The sequence below is a fragment of the Tachysurus fulvidraco genome, chromosome 9, assembly GCF_022655615.1.
Source record: "Tachysurus fulvidraco isolate hzauxx_2018 chromosome 9, HZAU_PFXX_2.0, whole genome shotgun sequence".
In the NCBI taxonomy this organism is placed as follows: Eukaryota; Metazoa; Chordata; class Actinopteri; order Siluriformes; family Bagridae; genus Tachysurus; species Tachysurus fulvidraco.
This window is the reverse complement of record NC_062526.1, coordinates 10,342,472-10,367,255: the sequence shown is the minus strand read 5'-3', so window position 1 is coordinate 10,367,255 and position 24,784 is coordinate 10,342,472. Positions and strand designations below refer to the sequence as shown.

At 37.2% G+C, this 24,784-nt stretch overlaps 3 protein-coding genes across 5 annotated transcripts; all 3 read left to right on the top strand.

Moving 5' to 3' along the window:
• Nucleotides 1-263: 263 nt before the first annotated feature.
• Nucleotides 264-9,136, top strand: slc2a8 (solute carrier family 2 member 8). The gene is made up of 10 exons (XM_027138592.2): nt 264-514; nt 1,054-1,216; nt 1,780-1,986; nt 2,979-3,078; nt 3,875-4,086; nt 4,382-4,531; nt 6,285-6,393; nt 6,504-6,680; nt 6,921-7,066; nt 8,414-9,136. Exons 1-10 carry the CDS (start codon nt 435-437, stop codon nt 8,558-8,560), a joined length of 1,491 nt encoding a protein of 496 aa, XP_026994393.2. The 5' UTR covers nt 264-434; the 3' UTR covers nt 8,561-9,136.
• Nucleotides 9,137-9,651: 515 nt separating this feature from the next.
• lcn15 (lipocalin 15) lies at nt 9,652-13,646 on the top strand. The gene is made up of 7 exons (XM_027138245.2): nt 9,652-9,826; nt 11,056-11,198; nt 11,507-11,583; nt 11,715-11,825; nt 11,916-12,017; nt 12,356-12,380; nt 12,468-13,646. Exons 1-7 carry the CDS (start codon nt 9,728-9,730, stop codon nt 12,490-12,492), a joined length of 582 nt encoding a protein of 193 aa, XP_026994046.1. The 5' UTR covers nt 9,652-9,727; the 3' UTR covers nt 12,493-13,646.
• A 4,720-nt stretch (nt 13,647-18,366) lies between these two features.
• nrarpb (NOTCH regulated ankyrin repeat protein b) lies at nt 18,367-21,616 on the top strand. 3 transcript variants are annotated; one of them, XR_003439431.2, is made up of 3 exons: nt 18,367-18,526; nt 18,637-19,536; nt 19,872-21,616. XR_003439431.2 is itself a non-coding variant. In XM_027138591.2 (3 exons), the coding sequence occupies exon 3, from the start codon at nt 18,943-18,945 to the stop codon at nt 19,276-19,278; it is 336 nt and encodes a 111-aa protein (XP_026994392.1). In that variant the 5' UTR covers nt 18,367-18,526; nt 18,637-18,708; nt 18,809-18,942; the 3' UTR covers nt 19,279-21,616. The 3 variants fall into 3 exon arrangements, 2 of the variants coding, with proteins under 2 accessions (XP_026994392.1, XP_047674922.1); XM_027138591.2 differs by having other exon boundaries at nt 18,637-18,708; nt 18,809-21,616; XM_047818966.1 differs by having other exon boundaries at nt 18,637-21,616.
• Nucleotides 21,617-24,784: the final 3,168 nt, after the last annotated feature.

Here is a 24,784-nt window from a genome sequence, read left to right as displayed (position 1 = left end):
ATTCTTAAAAAAGAAAAAAAAAGAATTGCTTAGAAAAAGAAGTGCTTAAAAGACCCCCCTTTTCTAAAAGCTTAATCAAATAAAAACCAAATACTAGAAATAATTGTTTTGCACATAGGGACGCTAGCTAAAAAAAAAATATGGCGCATTGATAAACTCAATTTTAGTTGTAAAGGCGAGTTTTGAAATCTTATGAGCAGTAGTTTAAATAAATTGTTATTTGGTTGCTGTGCTTTTATTTTGAAATTAAAAGCGGAAGTCAATTTGTTGTCAGCATGTCCATCACCTGACATATATACATAGACAAGCTCTGTTCTGTCACTCACGGATATGTTTAGTCAAATGGGTTTGGGGAGCAAGGAGATTCATTGTGAAGAAATGTTTAAGAGCAGTATACAAAAGTAAAAAAAAATAACAAAAACTTTAAATCTGCAATGAATCATTTAGAGGAGTCGAGTCCACTTTTGGCAGAGGAGGCTCCTGAGCAGGGATCCGAAACTGATGCCTATCTGAAGTAAGGATTTAGGTTTGAGCTTTGAAACAAACTGTACATTTTTGGAAATAACATAAAATAATTAATTCATTCCATACGTTCAGCTTTTTTGCTTCATGAACAAGCAATCACTTTATTTCACGTTTATTTTTTTGTCTGTATCAAGATTCCATGCAAACAATTCACCAATTAATCTTCTCGACTGTCAAACATTTTACTGCCCAAAAACATGTTTCTTTAACCTTATTTCAGTTGGTAATAAACTGGTATTTGATATAATTTAGAATGACTATTTTTTACCCTAACCACTATTCTGCGATTCAGTCAACTGTTGTTGTTGTTGTTGTTGTTGTTGTTGTTGTTGTTTACATTGTTCTAGTTCAGTTCATCGAGGAGTTTATTATTTGCTAGATATGTAAGAACTGTACTCAGTGTGATACTATGCATCTTTTACCCTCTTTTACTTTTCATATCACAGTAAATATAGCCAGTTATATCAAGCACAATGTTTCTGTTCTCTGAAACATTCTTTTTTGTTGTTGTTTTTGTTGATTTTTAAGCAAAGTGAAAAATGGGAAGCTGTACATTGCTACATTTGCAGCGGTTCTTGGACCCCTCAGCTTTGGCTTCGTGCTTGGTTACAGCTCTCCTGCTATACCGGATTTGCAGCGTATCCAGGACCCAAGGCTAAGACTCACTGCTGAAGAAGCCTCCTGGTTTGGGGTGAAAACCAATTTCCAAAACTATGAGGCTAAGGCAAAGTGTCGTTGGCATAGTCTGTTCTCATTTCCTGTTTCATATCTTGAACACAAATTTTTGGACTGTTCATGGAGTACAATTTTCCTGCACTTAATTTCTAATTCTCTAGTAAACCATTAAACATTAGCTAATTGTTCAGTATATTATTTATAATTAGCATATTATATATTGTATACAAATACGTATACAAATGTGTATGTAGTTACAAGAATAATCACTGATGATAATAAAATTGGAACTCTTTAGGAAAATAATATACATTTTCTTTATTTGAGTTCTGAAATGTCTGTATATTTTCTGGACAAACATCTATGGAACAGATTTAGGATCTGAAGAGTCCATTTACATTTAGGCAATATATTATGTCCTATTTACGATGAAGTGGGATTTTCAAGTTTAATAGCTATCTGCAACATGTAATATGAATATAAAATTCTACAGTCGTGTGTAACATTTGCTGTTATGTTTCAAAACAGAACATTTCTACATCAGGTAGCAGCTTTTATAGTCGACTTTATCTTTTGCAGTCTGTGGTGACGATCGGAGCTGGTTTTGGAGGACTGCTCGGTGGCTGGGTGGTGGACAAGATTGGGCGGAAGTTGAGTCTCATGTTCTGTGCTTTGCCATTCATTTTTGGTTTCACCATCATCATTGCTGCTCAGAACCACTGGATGCTGTATGTGGGACGAGTGCTTACTGGTGTAGCCAGTGGAGTTACATCTCTTGTTGTGCCTGTAAGTCTGACTATGTTGTAAATATTTGTGGGTACTTAACCTAATCAAGGATAATTCCAAGTAAATTGCAAGCTTACCTAAAGAAAAGGGAAAGAGTTGTGAGCTGTAGGTCTCAACTATTAGATACCTCAGTTATCTCAGTTTAATATTATTTCTGTATTTTAATACTAATACTAATGCTGTACACACACAAGCACACACACAAATATTCCTGAGATGATAACCCCATGACTTATAAATAAGTAGAATAATACCAGTTGGTTTTACCTGCAACAGCATTAGAAAAGCACTATAATGCACAGCTGATTAATGAAACATCCTGTTTCTAATAAAAAAATGGTGCAATGTGCTTAACATTTACTTTTACTTAACTATACATGTATCTATACAAATTTATATGTATGTGTGTTGGGGGTGTTGTAATAGTCTCTCAAGAACTATCTACAATGGTGATAAACATTTCTGTACTATCTTTTTAAATATTGCTTTGTATTCTCATAAGCAGGTCACCTGCCTATATACAGCCTGTGCTGTAGACAGTAACACACTTTGCAAGTCAATCTAAATTTAAACACCACACATACAGGAATTACATTTAAACAATCAAATTCAGTAAAGAGTAAAAAAAAAAAAAAAACACGGTAAACTGTCATGACTTGTGTCATGTGTCAGGGCTTGAAGTTTTTTTAGGTAGAACTGTGAGTCTGTGATGACTCCTAGAGCATTTCCTGCAATCTATTGACACACCAGAGAGACCTTTAAACCAGCTTCACTGCCTGCACATAACAAGTGATTTGTGTACACTTTATGACACAGTCACTCTCTAGCTGAATGACTGAAATAAAGAAATTAGATTATTTTTTATCTCTTTGTAACTTTATTTGTATTTGAAGTTAAAGTTTTGTTTTTGAAAGTATGACCATGTTCGAATATCTCTAGCTTTAGTATATAAATCTAGTTGTGATATTTTGTGTATGTTTTTTCTCTTCTAGCTTTACATCTCAGAAACATCTCATGAGCGTGTAAGAGGAACACTGGGCTCCTGTGTGCAGCTAATGGTGGTGATCGGAATCATGGGAGCTTATGTTACTGGTATCAGTATTTTTATTTTAGGTTTTTTACTTTACATTCAGTATACCCTCTCATGCAAATGTCAAACTTCTGAACTTGGTATGCAAGAGATCTAGAATTACAGTTAATTTTGATTATTATTCAGGTAATAAAAACAAAAGTTTTATGTAGTATTGGCATCAAGAGGTCATTCAATAACATTAGTGCAGCTAGAACAGAATAAGGCGTCACACAGAAACAAAAATTCATGCCTTTCATTTATCATGTAGATGTTCCAGCTTCTGCTGAAAGGTTTTTCTTGTCCTTTTATAATCGAGTTAGAGTATACCAGATTATGCTCCTCCATCTTTCACCATCCGTATGTCATTAACAAAACAGACTGCAAGCTTTGTTAGGAACATTGTCTTATCTGAGTGTTCAAAATGACATTTCATACTAAAACCATGACTATAGAAGGGATTTCTTTGATTAGATTTAGTCTGTTTAATAAAATCTTGGTCATTGTGCCTGCTCTTCCAGGATTTGTCAACTAATTATCTAAGAAGTAAATACAAAGCCAAAGTCTGAAGCTCTGCTTATTGAATCTGACACTGTTTTATGGTTAAATATTACTAGAGTTATAGCACCAGCAACAGTATTCAAAACAATTCAGAGGACCTCACAAACTCATTTAATTTCAAAAGTATCGTAGTTTTAGGGATGACCATGAAATCCAACCAAATTGCCTTTTCCATTACTTGTTTCAACTGAGATTTTGATGTAAATTTGAGAATTGTGTCTCCAAACAGCACTAAACATTTGCTCATGTTGTTTTCAGGTTTGTTCCTGGACTGGGGATGGCTGGCCGTCGCCTCCTCCATTCCCCCTACACTAATGCTGGTGTGTATGTGCTTTATGCCAGAGACGCCACGCTACCTGCTGTCTCGGGGGAAAAGGAGAGAAGCAGAAGATGCACTGCGCTTTCTTAGAGGACAGGACACACCAGTCGAGTGGGAATGTGCCAAGATAGAAGCAGCCTCACAAAATGAGGTGAAGCTTTATAGTCTCAGCATGTGGTCGCATTTTTAAAGCATTAATATGAACAGATTTAAAGTGAAAAACCTATAATGGATTCAATATTGTGTGAGACGAGCCTCACCTTTCCAAAAGATTGGAGGTTACTATAACATTAATACCAGTAATAACAGTAAAAACAGATAAAATTGTACTCCATCTGGAATGGGATTTTAAAAAATCACATAGGGGTGTGATGGTTTTGTATCCACATACCTTTTGCTACACACTGTAGTGGATATATTACAAATACATTTCTGTTTAAATCCAGGAAGGAAGTCTCAGTCTGGCTGATTTGAAGGACCCTGGTATATATAAACCTTTAGGAGTGGGCATCATGATGATGCTCTTGCAGCAGTTTACTGGCATCAACGCTATCATGTTCTATGCAGAAACTATATTTGAACAAGCTCACTTCCAGGTAAGAATTTTTAATCAAGCTCTCCATAATATGCATCTGATTTGATTACATTTGTATTTGAGTCATACTTTTAATAGAACTAAAACAAATATAGCATATTTAACCCTCACAAGAACAAGTGGGTCTAGAAAAGTTCTCTATGGTTAAATTGGTGTTGAATAATGTACTCAGTGCTTTTAAAAGTAGACCCAATCCATGCTGACCACCATGCTGTGGTTTGTGGGGTGGATTGGGGAGGACCTATCAAATACAGATTCAGTCTCTGTGGCATAATTGTGGCGAAAAACAAGGTTTGACCAAGATTAGGGTTTTCTTGACTATAACATGCTTTGACACACATACACACAGGCCACCATCACACTTGTGCACCAAATTATGTATTTTATTCATTCAACCTTTCTTTGACCAGGAGGAAAAGCACAGTGAGATAAAAAATTTACTTTGCAAGAGCATTCTGGCCAATATATACATATATACATTTTACTGTGTAAAAACTGTGCAAAAGTTTTAGGCAGGTGTGAAAAAAATGCTGTAAACAAAGAATGCTTTCAAAAATGGAAGTGTTACACATTTATTTTCATAAATTAACAAAATGCAGTGAATGAACAAAAGAGAAATCTAAATCAAATCAATATTAGTGACCACCCTTTCTTCAAGGTACACTTGCACACGGTTTTTGAAGGGACTCGGCTGGTAGGTTGTTCCAAACATCTTGGAGAACTAACCACAGATTTTCTGTGGATGTACATTAGGCTTTCTCACATCCTTCTGTCTCTTCATGTAATCCCAGACACACACGATGATGTTGAGATCAGGGCTCTGTGGGGGCCATGCCATCACTTCATGCTTGTTTAAAGGCAAAAGTTAGTAACACCAAATATTGATTTGATTTAGATTTTACTTTTGTTTCTCACTTGCATTTTGTAAATTGACAGAAATAAACACTCGTTATTTATATGTCTGAAAGCATTCTTTGTTTACAGCATTTTTTTCACACCTGCCTATAACTTTTGCACACTAACTTTTGCAGTACTATATATATATATATATACTGTGTGTGTGTATTAAAGTAATTAAATAATAAGAGTACTAGGAGTTTTATATTGAATAATATGAAGGTCTATTACGCCTATTGACAGGCACACGAAAGCGGGAACATATCACTCCCATTCTCGCGTCTCTTCACTGGCTTCCTGTCCATTATAGGATTCATTTTAAAATATTGGTGCTTGTTTTTAAATCTCTTAAAGGGTCAGCGCCAAGTTTCTTATCAGATCTGATTAATCTGTACGCTCCGTCAAGAGCACTAAGGTCTGCTGACCCTTTGCTTTTAGCTGTTCCAAGAGTGAAACTGAAGAGCAGGGGGGACCGAGCCTTTGCTGGTGCGGCCCCAAAGCTCTGGAACAGTTTGTCTCTCTATATTAGACAGGTTCAACACTTGAGGTCTTTAAATCTGGCCTAAAAACTTATTTTTACAGTCTGGCGTACGAAGCATTGTGAGAGCTGCTTTCTTTTATTGTTTTATTGTGTCTTAAGTATTTTTCTTTTATTTGTGTGTTTGTATTAATAAACCATGTGTACTTTCTGTATGTACAGCACTTTGATAAACATATAACTTGTTCTTTTTAAAAAAAAAAGTGCTTTATAAATAAACTTGACTTGACTTTTCATTAGTGACCCACTTTGGGGGACCTCTCAATAAATGGTCCTTTTGACACTAAGTTATGTCTTAGTTGTGATCTTTGTGTCACAGAATGGCAGTGTTGCATCAGTGATTGTAGGAGCCACTCAGGTATTCTTTACTGCAATCGCGGCTCTAGTCATGGATCGAGCAGGAAGAAAGGTTTTGCTCATCCTGTCAGGTCAGTATTTGCCGTTTATACTTCCCCTTATTCGTATGCTGATACTTTTACACTTTCAAGTCTTTTTCACAAACCTCTACTCATTTTCTTATCTCTACTTTGCTGTGCAGGTGTTGCCATGTGTATAAGTGAAGCAACGTTTGGTATTTATTTCAAGTTGTCTATGACCAAGCACGGTAACTCCACACTGTTCAGCACAATTATGGAAGCCCAGGATGCAGTCAGTGAAGCCGCACACACTGATCTGTCCTGGCTCGCGCTCACTAGCATGGGCATTTTTATAACAGGTAATTAGAAGTTTATTTACTAACAAAAAACGTATGATGTTTATGCACAGAGAATAAAATGTTCTAATTGCTCCTACAAGAAGATTGATGAAAATTAAATACTGAAGAACATCCAGTTTCACTGGATCTTTAGTTTATAAAATGTTTTGTATAAATATCTCATAGACTGTAATAGGTCTTTTATTCGTGTCTTTAATGTACTCAGATTGTCTATTAGCTTATAATTTATGTTTTTATCAGGTTTTGCACTGGGTTGGGGACCTATACCATGGCTCGTGATGTCTGAGATTTATCCCACCAAGGTTCGAGGGCTCGGAAGTGCTGTGTGCGTACTCACTAACTGGACCTGTGCCTTCATCGTGACCAAAACGTTTCTGAATATCACGGTAAAGAGTGTCTTCATATGTTAAAGTAGTTAACTGGCTATTAATGGAATAGTGGTTGGCAGTGGGTTAATTGTAGGGTATTAAGTGATATTTATATATATGAGATGTGACCAGATGTAAAATTATGTAAACCACATGTAAAATCACCCATAAACACTTTTGGATCAGTAGTGAGGATCTGGAAGCTGCATTATACCACCAGGCACTAAGTACATAGACAAGACTTTCCTTCAAAACCACTTCACAACAAGACTGGGATTATTTAGAGGAAACCAGAGTGAAGTCAATAGTTGAATGAGTTCAAGACCTGAAGCACAAATTAAAGATGTGTTTTGTTATGATGAGACCAAGGTACAGATACTGTGTTTGGGCAAGTTTCCATGCATTGTGTGTGGTACAAAATGCTCAATTAACATTCCTAAAGTGAAATGGCAGCATCAATACTGTGGGGAAACATTTCATCATCAGAAACTGGGCTTCTTTTCAAAATTGGTGTGAGAATGAATGGAACAAAATACTGGGGAATACAGCATACAAGAAAATCTGCTTTAGTATTTAAACAGACTAAAGCAAACAGGGCCTAACACAAGGCCAATCCAGCAGAGGAGGGGGTAGAAACAAAAAAGGTGGATGTTCTTTAGTGACCAAGTCAAAGTCCAGGTCTGACGCCAATTGAGCATTTGTACCTCTGTTTGAAAATTGCAGTCAGCAAACAATGTGAAGAACTTGTGGCAGATCTGTCAGTAAGAATGGGCAAGATTGATTACAAAACAGTTTGCAAAGCTGCTAAGAACTTATTCTAAAGGACTTAAAGCTGTTATTGCAGCAAAAGATGTTTCTACCAAGTACTTGTAGGTTTTGTGTACTTGGCAGCAGCCATTTTATTTATTTATTTATTTATTTATTTATTCTACTGAAAAACAGTGATTTGTGACGTTGCAAAAGCACTTTAAGAATATCTTAGTTTGCAATAATAATGTGCTGTAACAGTCTGTATGGATCACTTGTAATACAGACAATTCTTAGGACTTTTAAGGGGGTTGAAAACTTTTGATAATTATTCTATTAAAATGAGTGAATTAATATAAACCTTTGATTTAAATCATAGCCTGCAGTTGTTATGGAATTAATCAACACTTTCTGATCACTCAGACCCAGAGATCAACAGTGCTTTGATTTAACCAGTAGCCATTACTGTTGTTGTAGATAATAATGTCTGTAAGATAAAGACAATGCTTAATCTGTGTCCTCGTTGTTCTTCATTTGGGAAACACCCCAATTACTGTGGCTGTTGAAAGAAAGGTTTTGAAGAATATATTTAACTATCAGTTTGTTGTAATCCTACAGGATCTCATAACCAGTGCAGGGACGTTCTGGATGTTCTCGTGTCTCTGTGCTATCAACGTCATCTTCACTGTCCTCTTTGTTCCGGAGACTAAAGGCAAAACGCTGGAAGAGATTCAGTCACATTTTAAAGGAACTCATTCTCTCTAAGTGAAGACTCTTTTCTCACTGCTAGCACCAAAGTAAATGTTATGTGCACCACTGGATTTCTTGTCTCCACAGATAAATGTATTGGAAACAAATGGGAACTTTTTTCAAAATTGTTTTTCTAAAGAAGGGGATACAACAGTACCTGGGCTTACCTTTCTATTTTTATTTGTTTTGGTAATAAAGGCACTTTCTCTATTAAAGTGTAATTTCAGATCTTCTGAAGTTTATCTTCTTCAGTGATCTCTAACAAATAGCACTAGTTCAATAAGTTCAGTTCCATGAAACATTAGATGAATGTACTTGAATCGATCCCTTCAGTTCAGACGCATCTTCACAGCAAATAACATGGCAGAATTACAGGTTTAATAATCCAATAAGCTATTGTACCTGAAAACACCTCCATCTACCAATGAACTAAAGCTATACTTTAATACAATGTTGTTGTTTTTTTGTTTGTTTGGGGGTTTTTTTTCACTTTGTTGTATTTAATAAAACTAACCCAAACGCTATGTATCTGTATGCCGTATTAAATATTTTTTGCTATGGGTAAATTTAATAAATTTCATGAGACTTTAATGAGAAATTTGAAATTGTTTTGTTACATATAAATTTAAAGGTTCAGCCACACAGTTTGATCATACATTTTGGAGGGGGAAAAAATCACTGTTTTTCTAAGTAATAAAAATGTCAGCTATTTTGTTAATACAGAAAGTATTACTATAAAATATTTCAAATGATAACTATTCAGTAATTATTACTTTTAGATTCATAAGAAATAGGTAGCCATGTGACATTTCCGCCTGGTTTCCTATCCCATAAATGATCATGACACAATTGTTCCTATTTTAGGAAAATATATTTGAATTATATCCACAGAATAATTTCTAAAAGCAATTTAGAAAATCTGATAGTAAACTTGTGCATTTGCTGAACATTTATTTTTTTCTTCAGACTACAGGGAATGCCCTGTTACTCGGTTTCTGTTTTTATTGGGTTGAAGTTGTGCCTGCACTTGGGTTTGGGGGCTTGGCCTGCCATAAGTCATGAACACTTCCCACTGTTGGCTGTCTACATAAAGCCCCCAGGTTCCTGGAAGAGCATTCACAGTTTTGCAGCCTGAGGTTTGCTTTGTAACACACAGAAAGGGAGTCTGGATTACAGTTTAACATGTTGCTGGCTGTGGCGGTTCTGTGCAGCGTAGTGCTATGGACGCACTCGTTCAACTCCACTGATATACAGCCCCAGGCAGATTTTGACCTCGAAAAGGTGAGTGAAATATTCACAAAATCAAAAGAAACTTTTTCCTGACATAAACATATGTATACAGAGAAAGTTATTTATAGTAAATCAAGTAGTACTGTATTTTCTACTCAAGCACTGAACTAAAAGGTCCTTTGTGAAAATAACTCGTGACACTGAAAGGAAGGTGAAAGAAAATACTGAAAGGATTTTAAGCAAACTTTATTGATTTTAATGATTTAAAATGTAAGCTTCAATGAGTCATGTTAAATCAAATATTTTACCAACAGATTCAGCACTTAATCAAATAACCCTCTTGGACTTTAGTTGCATCTGTAAACCTTGTCACTCTGGCAGAGGCCTGTATGTAATTTACAATAATGAGATTAACTCACTGATCGCAGCTATCTTTTTTAATACCTTGCATTTAATTCTCTTTCTGAGCTGTAATCCCAGGCCATATGATTAACTATTCCTTTATGTGTGGTTAACGTTTGGATTAACTATCGATACTTTTTTTCATTTATTTAATTTCTGGTTATTGGGATAAATCACGTCTGTGGGACCCAGTTGTCCTTTCACAGTCTATATCCAAAGCCAGCATAAATATCACTCACACAATCATCTGTATATCTCGGGCCTCTTGTAATTCAGTGTTTTTCTGGCACACAACCTAGCTTTACAATATAAGTGAAACAGAAATCTCAGTCTTAAATGGCCTTTAAAGAACCTTTATCTCCTCATACAGATGCTTTACTTGCTGCCAAAATCTCCTGACTTCTCCAGTCTTTTTATTGCTCTTTTTTCTTCAATTTCATTACTACACTGGTGACATTCAGCATTAATCTTACTTACAGTTTTATAATCTTACTGTACAAATTCCTCTCAGTGTCTATTAGACTATAACAGCATTTTTTAGATCAGCAGTAAAAAGAATGTGTTCTTATTTATTAGTTCAATAAAGAAATCAGCCCATAATACATCTAAGACCATAAAATTTTTCAAACTGGTGACAGATTCTGTTTCTGCCTGCATTATATACATGCTTCTCAATACAAAGACCATTGCAAACTCGGACCGTGTCTGCTTCAAAGTGCTGCTGAATTCCTTTACATTACCGTCATTTCCCCTGTTTGGAATCTAAATCTTTTGATAAACACTAGATTGGCAAAAATGTAGTTAATGGGCTTCAGTATCATCATCTTCTTATGCATATTGCATACACTTGCTCTAACAGTTGTTAACCTTATTGTTAGTTTGCAGGTGCATGGTATCGTGTTGGCTTTGCTTATGACCACCCATTAGTTATTAAATACAAAAGCAAAACGCTAATCTCAAGAGGCTATCTGATTGCTAATGAAAACGGAGGCGCCAACCTTACCATGTGGACAATGAATAGGTACAGTTCCTTCTTTTTTCAGCATGAGTATCAAGCTATTCTATACCAATCATACTATAATTTTCAGTTAAACTTTTGACTAACTCATACAGAGCTCTAAGGCATGTTGGAGTTTTCCTTCTGGGTTCTATGTTAGAAAGCTACAACAGTGAATCTAAGCTTTGGTAGAATATAAGTTATCATTATTCATGAACCCTTAAAGATTAAATAATTCTTTTGATTTATTATTTATGTTTTTCTTAATGTCAAAACATAAATAATGTCATTTTTTCAATGTCATCTTTCAGCCATATTTTTTCTGCCCTTAGCCAAAAGACATGTGATATAAGTTTTTATGTGTATGAGAAGACAGAGGTTCCTGGTGCTTTCACTTATTTCAGCCAACGTAAGTCATGTTCTTATTTTATGATATCTCACATGTTCTACATAAAATATTTAACACCGTAGAAAAAAGACAGAAAAAAGACAAATGGTGATCTTACTTATTTTTACTTATTATTTATTATTCATTATAAGGGCACAAGATTGAAAAGGACATTACAGTGGTGGAGTCAAACTACACTGACTACGGGGTCGTCCTGAAATACAAGAATATGAACAAAGAATACACTCAGCTGGCTCTCTACGGTGAGCACATAAGGCTTCTGCAGAATTTAAGCTAAACCTGAACTTCTTGATCCAGTAACAACTTTTGTCAACCCTCTATGTATTCTTTAGGACGAAAGCCAGAACTCAGGCCGGAGGTGGTAGAACATTTCAGATCATTTGCCTTGTCTATTGGGTTTTCTGAGGAGGCCATCATAACACCAGCCATTGTGGGTGAGTTTGATGCAGAGCAAAAAGTAAATAAGACATTTGACCGAGATTTGTCTGGGGCGTATGTTTGCAGGCCTTGTGATGTTTACATAGCAAATATAATGCTGTACAGAGAGAATAAACATTATGATAGAGATAGACTCTAGTACCTTTTGATCATCCTATGTTGCACGTATTATGTCCTGAAGATATGAGACTATATGTGTATGTATAGGATGCTATAAGACGGCTGGTGCACAGAATAGACATTTCTTACAAATCAAACAATTCTAATGCCACTATGCTTATTTATTTCTCGCTCTTATGCAATCTATTCTGACCAATATTTTATTCTGTTATAGACCCATGCCCCCTTCCAGAGCCAAGGTAAGGATAATATGGCTCATTAAACTGATTTACAATATTTTATGTGTGACTTTAAAGCTTAATGAGACTAAAACTTTCTACCTGCAGTAATATGACAGAATTGCTGGATTAGAAGAATCAATGTTCATCGTTTCTTTGCTCATCAGTCCAGCTGATATTGTAGTAAAGATGTAGGACTGTCATCCAGATGTTATCCACAAAAATTCTGTGCAACTTTGTTGGTGCTTGTTATCGTTTTCTAATAATGTTTAAGACTCTTATGTACAGTAAATACCATGTAATAACAGAGTGAAGCAGTCATATACTGTTAATTCTGTAAAGTTATGCTTATGGAATTTCTTATTTGCTATCATCAGTTACAACTAGTAAAAACATATTGCAGCATTTAATGTATAGCCTGCGATGTTTCTTCTTCTCAGCAGAGGTCAGTGTAGTAAAATGCTCTAGACAGATCCATCTGTGTCACAGAGTTAATTTTGTCCTTTTGTTAAAACCTTTGATGTTCTGAGATTCTAGGGAGAATAAGACATTATCATGACATTAACATGCCCTTTTGTTCTATATCATATGGTGTATTTTCGAGGCTGCATTTAGCAGGGTTGCCAAGTCTCCTGTTTTTCTGTGGACTTGGGCCAGTTTGCAGCCACAGGCTTATTTTTCTGTCTACTAGTTGGGTTTTAGCATTTATTAGATTACTTATGTCAAATGTTTGCAAGACAGATACTTAAGCTGAATGGTTTTATTAACTCTTATGTTCTTTTAATCCAAAATGACACCTTTTTCATTTGAACGATTCTAACAATGATGTCTATGTACTTTACACTGCAAAGATATTATACTAAATAATCAATTAAAACATGTAGAGGCAAATGTAATTAATATTTCTCTTTATTAGACTATTTCTTGATGTTTTAAGATTTTCTCATGTATAATATAATGAACATTTTCTCCCATGTATAATACCAAAATGATGTAGAAAGGTGTATTAAACATAATTGTAAACGTGAACCTTAAAGCTAATGTTAAACTATGCCTCTTTCTTTCACTCTCTCTTATTTCTACTCCTACCTTTTACACACATCTTTGCCACGCACTCTGTTTTGTTAATGTGTTTCTTTAAATTCTGAAATGATAGTATAAGAATACTAGAATGGGACATAACACTTATTAAATGCAAACATAACATGGTTTAATAGAAAACGGTAAATGTGTAATGATAAATGCATGTATATGGGCTGTGTTTATGATTAAAGTGCAGTGAACTAACATGTAAAATGATGTGTGTAATATGACCTTGACGTTTGGGGAAACTACATGATGTCTCCTTGTAAATAATTCAATATGTTTTGCAACAAAATGTTGGACTCTGTCTGGATTTATTGCACAGTGAGCTAGTTTTGAAAGGCCATTTGTCTTAAACATAATTCTAGGGGAGTCTCTACTAAACATTTTGTTCCATAGGAAACAAAAATGTACCTGTGTCTGTTTCTGAAGATTGGAAGATAAGCAGTTAAGAAGTCTAGTGCTAGTGGCAGCTAAATCCCAGGACGTCCAGAAAGCAAAACCTGGGCCTTTAATTCATAATTGCCAAAAGAAGTGAGTTGGATTCTGTCTCACAAGTGGTTCATTATGAAGATGGCTGCCAAAATGTACATAAACAAAGACTAATATGAGTCTGTCAAGGATACGCTGTTTCATTTAAGTAAATACAATGAAGAAATATTTTGGCTTAACATTAAGGAACATGCATAGAAGCAGCCTTATCAGATAAACTGACATGATACCTTTATAGACCTCTTAAATGTTAAAGAGTTACATGGACTTCAGTGCAGATTTGATGACCAATGCCCACAGTGTGGTCTTTACATAAATATAGACTGGTGTGGAAGTGGACTTCTTGAACTCAGACGAGGAATGGAGAACTCCCTTGGGTATAATCCATAGACGCAAACTCAAGCCTTGATTAATATCAGGACCTCCTGAATGTGTTGTGTTGTGTTGTATAGAAACTCGGCTGTACAGCCTATTTCTTTAAATTCCCACAGAGGAGGGCTACTGTAGTGCAGCTGCTGACATCACAAACTGTGTTGCCTTTTCCTGGGGATATCCGCACCAAACAGAGAGGCTGGGAATGGGAGGGGAACAGGAAAGCATGCACACGGAGGAGGGTGGGCCCTGCTTAGGATACTGACATTTCAGCAGTGGCCAGCATGCTGCAGCTCACTCATGTCATTTATTATTGATTTCTTTTTTGCTAAAAAGTAGCGCAGCCTTGGAAATTATCCGTTTCAATAAAATGTATGTACAATAGGATGTGTGATGCATGTCATGTCATGTAAGTGTCTCCAGAGTCTCATAAACAAAACTAAATGAGATTATTGTGTTTCAAATCATGTCTAATTGGTGATCCCATGAAAAAGGAATTATTGAGCACTGTTTTCTTTATTCCTCTCTCTCTCTCTCACACACACACACACACACACACACACACACACACACACGCACACACACGCACACACACGCACACACACACACACAGAGTGCCTCTCTAGCTTCTCCCCCTTTGCTGACCTTATGGGCAATAAGAGCTCTTGCTGTTGTGGTCCAAGGGGCAGGAAGCAGCTTGATTCTCACACAAAGGTATCAAACACCCCGGCCGGTACAGACTCACTGGCTCACACACACACACACACATACACACACACATACACACACACACACACACACACACACACACACACACAAAAACATTAACACAAATGCCAGCCTTGTAAGCATAACATGCAGTACAGTGAACAAACACACACCAAGACAAACAGGACATTCCTACTGTCTGACGCCGCAGGCTGACAGAATTATTGCTCTTCTATGCACCAAATGTTTTCACCAATAACATCTGTGTTAAAAGTGTCCTCTTTTCACAACACCTGACATCATCCTTTTATGCTGAATAATGTCCGGGCAGACATTTCTTATATGTGTGATGACCATGCCACAAATTAAGACCATATCATTCTTTTCTGTTACAACAACCACTTTATGTTTAATGTAGATAACCTTTTTTTAGTGAATTCTTTTGCAAGAAGGCAAGTGATACTGGTGATTGAACTCTCAGCTCAAGCCATTGTGTCATGTAATTGAGTCTTGCTTCATGCTTGTTATCTGTTAAGCTTGACCAGTCAGGAGGCATTTTGGCTGGTTAGGGGCTAACAGCAGGGGTCAGTTCCCATGCAAAATCAATAGGTCACAGTCAGGAGCAGGAAGTGTGGGCTCCTGAAACCTTTCACTTTAGACATGGCCATAATGCCAAATTTCTCCATTCCTACATCTTAACATGTGAGCACGAGAAATCTCAAGCAACATGAGTTGGGAAACTGATCTGTCCTCAGTAGCTTAAAGACGTTTGAGTCGCTGACATTCCTGTAACTGACTCGAGGTTATCAAACCTCCACACAGTCTCTGGTATCCTTTAAACATGCCAACTTTCCACAGGCAACTGTTTTTGAACTAGTCTACCCTCTCTCCCTCTCTCCCTCTCTCTCTCCCTCTCTCTCTCCCTCTCTCTCTCCCTCTCTCTCGCTCTCGAATTGTGCATACGCCTATGCTGGGAAGAAAAGCTCGACTCTTTCCCACGGTCCTAGAGCACGTGGTTTAAAATTGGATCCCGGCTGACCCACCCTCGCTATTGAAACGTCACTGCAATTCGACCACTGCGATCCTGTCACGCCGCCAGAGATTTTTTAAGCCATTTGAATGAAGCCTATTGAAAAGGGAGGGAAGAGAACATGATAAATTTGAAAAAAAGCAAAGTATCTAGAGACAAGTTTAGTCAAGTTGGACTGTTGAGACTTGTTTAAAATTGTGGTGTTTTGTTTATTCATTCATTCATTCATTCATTCATTCTTACGTTCATTTATTTAAATTATTTATTTATTTTTCAGAAATAATTTTATGTTGGATAGGGCGTTTAATCTCGATAACAAATAGTTCAACAGGAGTGATAACAAAATGATTATAAATAAAGAAGTCTCTTTTATTTACATATATCTCTTTATCTATATGACTCCCTTACTTTCTCTCTCTCTCTCTCTCTCTCTCTCTCTCTCTCTCTCTTTCTATACACACATATGTATATGTAGACATAGGTGTGTGTATAAAATACAAATATAAATCTGAATACATATATTTGTTTTACTGTAGCGCAAAAAAAAGTAAATCTGTGGACACAAATAAATACACAATTTAGACAGAAATACATACCCTTTTTAAACCATTATGTGTACTCTTGTTTAACAGCACATAAATTTGGGATCATTAATGAAGCAATTGCCTGTCAGGCCTCTTTAGGTCTTACAGTACCCTAGCTAGGTTTTTTGTGCCAAATCATGGCTGCGAGCCGATACAAGCCCAGCATGCAGTAGTCTAGTTCCCATGGGTCTGTTGGATTCTGTGTCACTTTATAAGCACTCCAACTGCTGCCAAAAAAAACTGGTGAGCAAGTAGCTTTCCCACTTGCCACCACATTTAAAACAAATGGACTGTTGATCAACAAATGTAATATGACTGAAAGATCGTGGATATTTGTTTTAAAAGACCATTATTTTGTCCCCATTTATTCTGTTCTTGAAACCACACAAGTAAAAGGGGGAAGTGTGGATTGCAGCAAAATAAAATGTGTACAGTCTCAACTTCACACGAGATGGAGCAATACCTACAACCGTTTTCACACGTAAATCACTGGGTGTTGAGAAAGACCTGCCTACCATGGGAAAATTTGAACTTCATTGCATTATTGTTTACCTATTTGTCACAGGATATTACAGCATTCATTTTTAAGATTACCCCTATAAAATGGAAAATGAAAGAATTGGAAAAATAAATCATTTTATAGTATTAGAAAAATCACTTAAGGGTTTACCAGCTTGTCATTCTGGGAGAACTCTTAAATGTTCTCTTGTAAATGTAAATGTCTAACCGTACAGAAGGTTTTCCTATTCCAGTTCTAGTTCTAACATGTTTTGATAAGTGTAGAACTGTTAGTCTTCCAAGCTGTTTTTTCATCTAAACATTTTCATGTTATAAAAAGTGAATATGATGACATAATTTAATACAGGGCAGCACTGTAGTGCAGTATTTATCATTTCCACCTCACATCTCCAGGGTCCATGTATTAATCCTGAGCTTGTATACTACCTGTGTAGAGTTTTGCATGTTCCCCATGTGCTTGTTTCTTCTGGGTTCTTTTGTTTCCACCAACCTCTTATAAACATGCTTCTAGGTGAGCTGGTTATGGTAAATTGTCCCTGAGTGTGCATGGTGCAAAGCCACAGACTGGTGCCCCATCCATTCCCACTGGTGTCCCATCCCATGAATTCCCAAGAGAGGTTCCAGACCCATCATGACCCACATCAAGATCAGACGTTACTGAAGATAAATGAATGAGTTGGGCAAAAGGTCATGGTCATATGAAATACGAAGTTGACTAAATATAAAAGTTGACTAAATATCCTAAATATCCTAATTTCTAAAGTTGATTAAATGGCAATGGGTGCCATTCATGCTACTGTATGTCAGAGCTGCACTCAAAAAAAAAAACTGAAGTTACAATGTTGGTCCTTAAAGTCAAATTATATACTTTAATTTGTTATTAAATATTAGACCCAGTACCATGTCACGGATACACACTGAAGTACAACAGGAGTACAAAAAGTATACTTTTTTGAACTGGTTTTCTGAGAGTGTGGACTAAACATGCTAAATGCAAAAGCAGTTTAATCCACCTTACATGCGATTGTCGTTCTATTAAGCACTTGCTACCGCTTAGTATGGTAGTATGCAGTGTGGAGAGGATGCATTCACGTTCTTTGTGCCCTGTTGCATACTCCTTTAGGACGCAAGTATGCGGTTCGGGATGTGAGCCAATGGCCTCCCGCGGCCCCCTCGCAGCCTGAGAAATGAGGCCAAGCCCCGCCTCTAACAGGCCGACTATAGGAGTGTCCATTGTTATTGAAATGAGCTGAACAGAGGGAGTTAGAGGAACATCAGCCCAAGCTGAGGAGCTCCACACTGCACACACTGGAGCAGGAGCAGGCGCAGGCGCAGGGGTAAAACCTCTGAACACTGAGGGTAATCAAAACAATTTGATGGTAAGATCCTACCACTTTTTTTTTTTTTTTTTTTGCTAGATGTGATGTAAAACCTGAATGTTCTGTGGTGTAATACATCATTGATCTGTAAATAAATCTATTTGGAACAGATCGGTTCGGACTGCTGGACTCTGCTATGGGCTGCTGAAGGAGCCGACGCTTGCTGGATAGTCTGATGAATTGTAGGCGAAGGACAGATTTCTGAACCATTTGTATCTGTTTTCTGAACACATATATCGTGTTAAAAATAACTTTGGGGTCTTCCTACCGACTAAATTGCAGGGACATTGCGGATTATACGTTCATCCAAAAAAAAAAGTAAGAAGAAGAAGAACAAGACGCGAGAGCACGCAAGGAAGGTAACTGGTTCCGGTCCGTTTCCGGTCTGTTTCCGGTGAGGTTTACCTGCTGAGAGCATGAGCCAGGCGGACGTGAGCTGCTCGGCGCGTCAGCGCGTCTTCCAGGAAGCCTTGCGCAAAGGCAACACGGCGGAGCTGCACTCTCTGCTGCGCGGCATGACCAACTGCGAGTTCAACGTGAACTCGTTTGGGCCCGAGGGTCAGACTGCGCTGCACCAGTCCGTCATTGACGGAAATCTCGAGCTCGTCAAGTTGTTGGTGAAGTTCGGCGCTGATGTGCGCTTGGCAAACCGGGATGGCTGGAGCGCGCTGCACATGGCGGCTTTCGGAGGCCACCAGGACATCGCACTCTACCTCATCACGAGGGCCAAGTACTCATCCGGAGCACTCTGAGAGAAAGAAGAACATGCAGGACATTAGAGCAGGTTTCACTTAAACCTGGTCCTGGAGTGAAGCCCTAATCTAGAGCCATGTGATCTATCGCTCTAGATTAGGGCTTCATATGCGATCCTAGCATTTGCTATACTTGCATAACAGTCTGCCCAGGTCGGATTGACCGTTTATACGCTGATCTAAAGAAAGAAAAAAAAAAAATTAGAATCCTCTCTAGCCACTATGAAAGCATGCAGAATATCAAGCAATGATAATTTGGTAACTATATATATATATATATATATATATGTGTCAACGCCATTACAACAGATGAATCCATCAGGTGGTTATTTTAATCTGAGCAGCATCTGGTAAGTCCGGATGCAGCATTCAAATGAAAACTTTAGAAAGTCACTAAACTATCTTGTGGCCACCCACAGAAGATAAACCATGTCAGATCAGTGATTCCACAATGTGTATTTATTTTATTTTTGTTAAACCTATTGCGATCACAAAATATAGCAATATGTGTGTTTTTTTCACTATCATGGAGTCTTACCCTGCATATTTTTGTGTTCTCTCTGCTCTGCTGCACTCATTTTAACTTCATTAAGGCTTTCAATAGCTGGTGAGCTGAGTCGGGTGTGGATAAACACCAAAACGTGCAGTTCCTGAAAACACCAGGACCAGGATTGTGAAACTGCCATAAGCCTATCGCATTTGACAACTTTTTGTGCCAAAGTCAAAGACTGATTATTGGTGATGTGGTGTGGCACGGATTCAAGTCCAAAATGCAGACGGTGTCGGGTTGGTACAATGTCAAAGATGTGGTTTGTGAACAATGAATACAGTTTATATTATACATTTAAACAGTGCATGATTATAGATTACCTTCTGATTATATTCTACTCACAGATTGCTGACACTGAGATACAATGACATAGCTGGATTGAGATCTACATTTTAAACAGGTTCTTTCCTTTTTTTTTAATGGCAGGAATGGTTATTAGTTGATTTGATGCATAAAGGTTTATGACTTTGTCAGGATTCTTACCTCAAAATTGGTGTGAAGGTGTTCACACAGTAAAAAGTTCAGGATCTCCAGCGAAATATGCATTTGTTCCATGTTTTTAAAGGGCAATGGAAGCTTCAGCTTATAAAACAATATACGTTTCTGATATATTTAACATTTTTGGACACTCCTATATTTCATACAAAATAAATACAATTATATCAAATTTAAATTCACACCAATGGGAGATTTAGGCTTAAGCTACCTAATTGTGAAATGAGGAACGTCTAGATGTTTTCTGGGCCAAGCCTGTCACCATTATTGTTTTAACCTGTATTCATTTTAAATGTTTGGCTGCTCACTCAATGTAACTTATTAGCTTCAACCTTAAGAAGTTGAGCAGATTCACAGAATCATGTTGTATTATGCATGTCTATACAATGCACTGCATATTGAAGGCCTGTCTTTTGCCCAATTTCACTGCCAATGCTGGAAAACTGTTTAAAGGGTTGTGAGAAAACACTGATTAAGTATCATTCAAAGCCAGAATAGAAATATGCATCATTTATACTTGAGAATGTTTTAAACTATTGCACTGATGGCTGTTTTATGAACAGTTGGTGTCACAACCAACTTTGAAAGATACTATTTTTCTAAATGGAAAAAAAAAATCATATTGTATGGAAGCTCCACGATAGATTAGTCTTCTCTCACTTTTGGCAAAGACATTTAAATGTCTGTAGATGTTGAATTTAGAACTTTGTAAAGCACTTTACTTGGTGTTCCTTCTTGCACAATATGAAACATGTCACAGAACCGTGACATTGTTTAAATATCTGAGCAATTTCAACACTCAATTTGATGTTGATTTTTTTTTCATGGAAGAACATTCAGGTAAAGTGTTCAGTAATTCTTGGAGCACTTCTTCACAGAAGTCCCGTCCTCCTCTTTTTAAGGGGGGCGTTACATGGTAAAATCAGTGTAGCGCAATGTTACACAATGCACAAGTCTTTACTTGATAATGCCATAACATTTATGACATGAGAGTAAAAAATACCATCCTTGGTTGAGATAAATGTCAAATGACTGTGATATTATTGGACCAACTTTTTTGGAATTCTTATTTTCTGCAAAGAGAAGTTCAGAAAAAGAGACCAAACCACTGATCTCTTGTTATGCTTTTGTGAATTGTTGATATGTTTTTGTTGTTTTCTATCTGTTTAGAAGGTTTGTTCTTAATGTTTTAAATGGTGTAAGTGGACATATTTTGAAAGATATTACATGTTGTATTTGTATCTTTGTACAAAAGCCTTTTTAAAATATTAAATTCTGCTTTTTTAAAAGTGGGTTATGTTGGTCATTGTGTGTCAGGATTTTTGCCTGGATGAGATAAAATATACATATGTTATGGGGTATTAATGGTTTTAGTTAACCTTGATTTGTTCAGCTTAGAATGTTCAGGTTACTAACTTGATAGCTCTTTTAGCTCACCAGTATATACTGTACTGAACAGTCTACAGTCTGGAACACATAGCATTAGTGTGTCTAATGATAGACATTTACTCGTTTCCCTGTACACAACACTCTCCAGGCAACTGGTTATGATATGAATGTGTATAACAGTAAGAAGTCATGCATCTCAATTATATTTAGTCATATATCACACTAATACTTAATACTCTTGTTAATTCTCATGGTATTAGTAAATATGTAAAACGCTGAACGCACAATGATACAAAGCAGCCAAGGGATATGCAAGGGTCTATATCCTGAATGACAAGATTAATTAATCTAAATGGCAAGAAAAAAAGATTTGAAACCTAAGTAACAAACAATATCTTGTTCAGGAAGTCAAGAGGTAATAGAAAAAAAAACAATGAGTAATATAAGGCTCCAATTGTAGCCTATAGATGCATATATTTATAAAAAAAAATGTAACCAAGTTATTTGCAAAAGGATTTCAGGAGAGGATGTCAAAGTCTGATATACAGTATACAGAAGCTTGAAAGAAGGGGAAAAAAAAGAGTGCTGTGTCATGGGCATAGTGATAGACTCCAGTCTACCGTAGGATCAATTCTGTATTCTAATGTCCTACAAAATGTCTTTTGTGATATTTCAATATGTAAGCCCCTGACCATGACAGTCAATAATAATCTGAACTTCTATACTGACTGTTCTTAACATAGCCTGGTGTGGTTGATATGACTGTAAAAAGCCATTCATTCATCTTCAGTAAGTGTTTTTCTTGTAAGGCTCACATGGGTACATGTGGTCCTGATACCACTGGGTGCAAGGTGGAAATACACCTTGGATGTGATGCCAGTGTATGCACACATTCAAACACTCATTCACACCTAGGCACAAATTAGTGTAGCCACTTCACCCAGCAGCATGTTTTGAGATAGAAACCAAAGAAGAAACCTAAGCAGACAAAGAGAGAAACAAGTCCAGACAGATAGTAACCTGAGCTCAGGGATCATATAGCTGTAAAATGATTGTCCTGTTTTGTGTGTTTAGTCAAAAGCACAATTAGACATAAATGGAGAGAATAAAAAAATAGTTGCTGATTACTGAAAATGATTACTTTAATGTATCCAAGACAAATTCAAATTTCGTGCTGGGATTATGCAATTTTATGATTTAGATGCCACCTAGTTTATAGAGTCTGGTATATGGAATAACTTTTTTTTTGCTACTTTCCAAAAACCATGCAGGTAGGTGGAATGGTTACACTAGATGTGAATGTGTGCATGAATGGTGTCCTCCGTTGAACCAGTGTCCCATGCCGAGTGAATTCTCCCACCTTGCCTTCGGTGTTGCCAGGATTGCTCTGTACCCACTACATCCCTGCTCAAGATAAAGCAGTTTTCGAAGATAAATGAGCAAACAAATAAAGTACACAAGGCAAGTAAAAGGTAGTTTTAAATGGCTGACTATCAAGCACACACCAGGTTATATTTTCAGACATAATGACAGCTGAATTGTAGAGAGGGATTTTGGCATACCTCAACACACATTTGTCTGAGAAGTGCAGAAAGGATCTAGCAAGAGAGATCAGATAACCATATTGCGCAAGTATCTACCATGTATCAATCACAAATAAACCTTTTATCTGGGATCAGACTGCAAATTACATCGGTCTGATGATACTCTGGAATACTTTTGCTGTGTTTTTACTATAGGTGTTTTTTCAAGTACCAACAAAGAGCTTTTGTCTACAACCTGCATCCCTCATATCACCACCAACATACAGCACATTTCAAAAATTTTCTTTTACACAAATCTCTCTCTCATAACTCTAACCTTTGGTCCCTGCATTGACAGAAGGGCCAAGAGACAGAGGGAGTGAGAGACAGGTGGCCAGGCCAATCCTCACATGCCCTCTGCTCCCTTTTTTTGCTTCCTTTCTTTTACTATTTCACTCCATTTTGCGTGCTCTAGCTCCTGGTGACAAGCCGCCCCATTCACTTGTTCACTCTCCTCCTCTCTCTCGCTTTTGTTCGGCCAGCTCGGCTCTCTGCTCCCCTATTCAAGTTACAGACGTCCCACCATTGACGGGAGCCCCTGCCCAAGTCACACTGCCCTACCCTGCCCCCCGCCCATGAACACATACGCACACACACACACACACACACACACACACACACACACACACACACACACACACACACACACACACACACACACACACACACATGCATGCATGCTCACACATACACAGCTCTGCAGCTGCTATGGTAATGAGAGAGGAAGACGAGCGAGGTAGAAGGTTAGAGAGAGTAGAGGAGGAGGGGCAAATGGGGAGAACAAAAAAAGAAAACGGGGATCCTTCTCATGCAACTCAATAACCAATGGCCCCAGTTTTTTTTTTTTTTTTCAAATGGAAAATCCCTCTACCCTAAGTACACCTCCTTTCTTTCCCCTCCTGTTGGTTTCCCACCCTGCTCCCTATTCCACTACCTCTCATCTTGCCTCTGCACCTCCTCTCCTGACCTTCTCTTTCTCATTGAAATCTATTTTACACTGAACCCTGAAAATGGATGCTCAAAGACGTGTAGTGTAATGTAACCCCTGATGTAGTGCAGCTTGAGAAAATGGTGTGTTTATGTGCACACAGCCAATTCATGAAATGTGGAGTTCTGCACTGGGCTCCACTTGCCAAAAGTGTTGAAAGAGACCCTCTCTTTACCATCTGTTGAGCGCTCTGCTATGAGAGGGTTTTTTTTCTTTTAGGGAAATGAGGGCCATAAATATGATTTACATATGGACAGCTTTCTCCAGTATGCTTTGGTTATGGATGTAATATGTAGTATACAACAGAACAACAAAAGACTGTGTAATATCATGTAATTGTCAAATGATTCAAAATTGTATCAGCTCTAAATCATTGCATTATTTCTAAGTTAACAAGTAGATTTCCTTATATAAACAAACAAAAACAAATACTTTGAAAAGACTATACTGAAAATGCAGGCCTGTGATCACTGACAGAGGAGATAGAAAAGCTGTGATGAC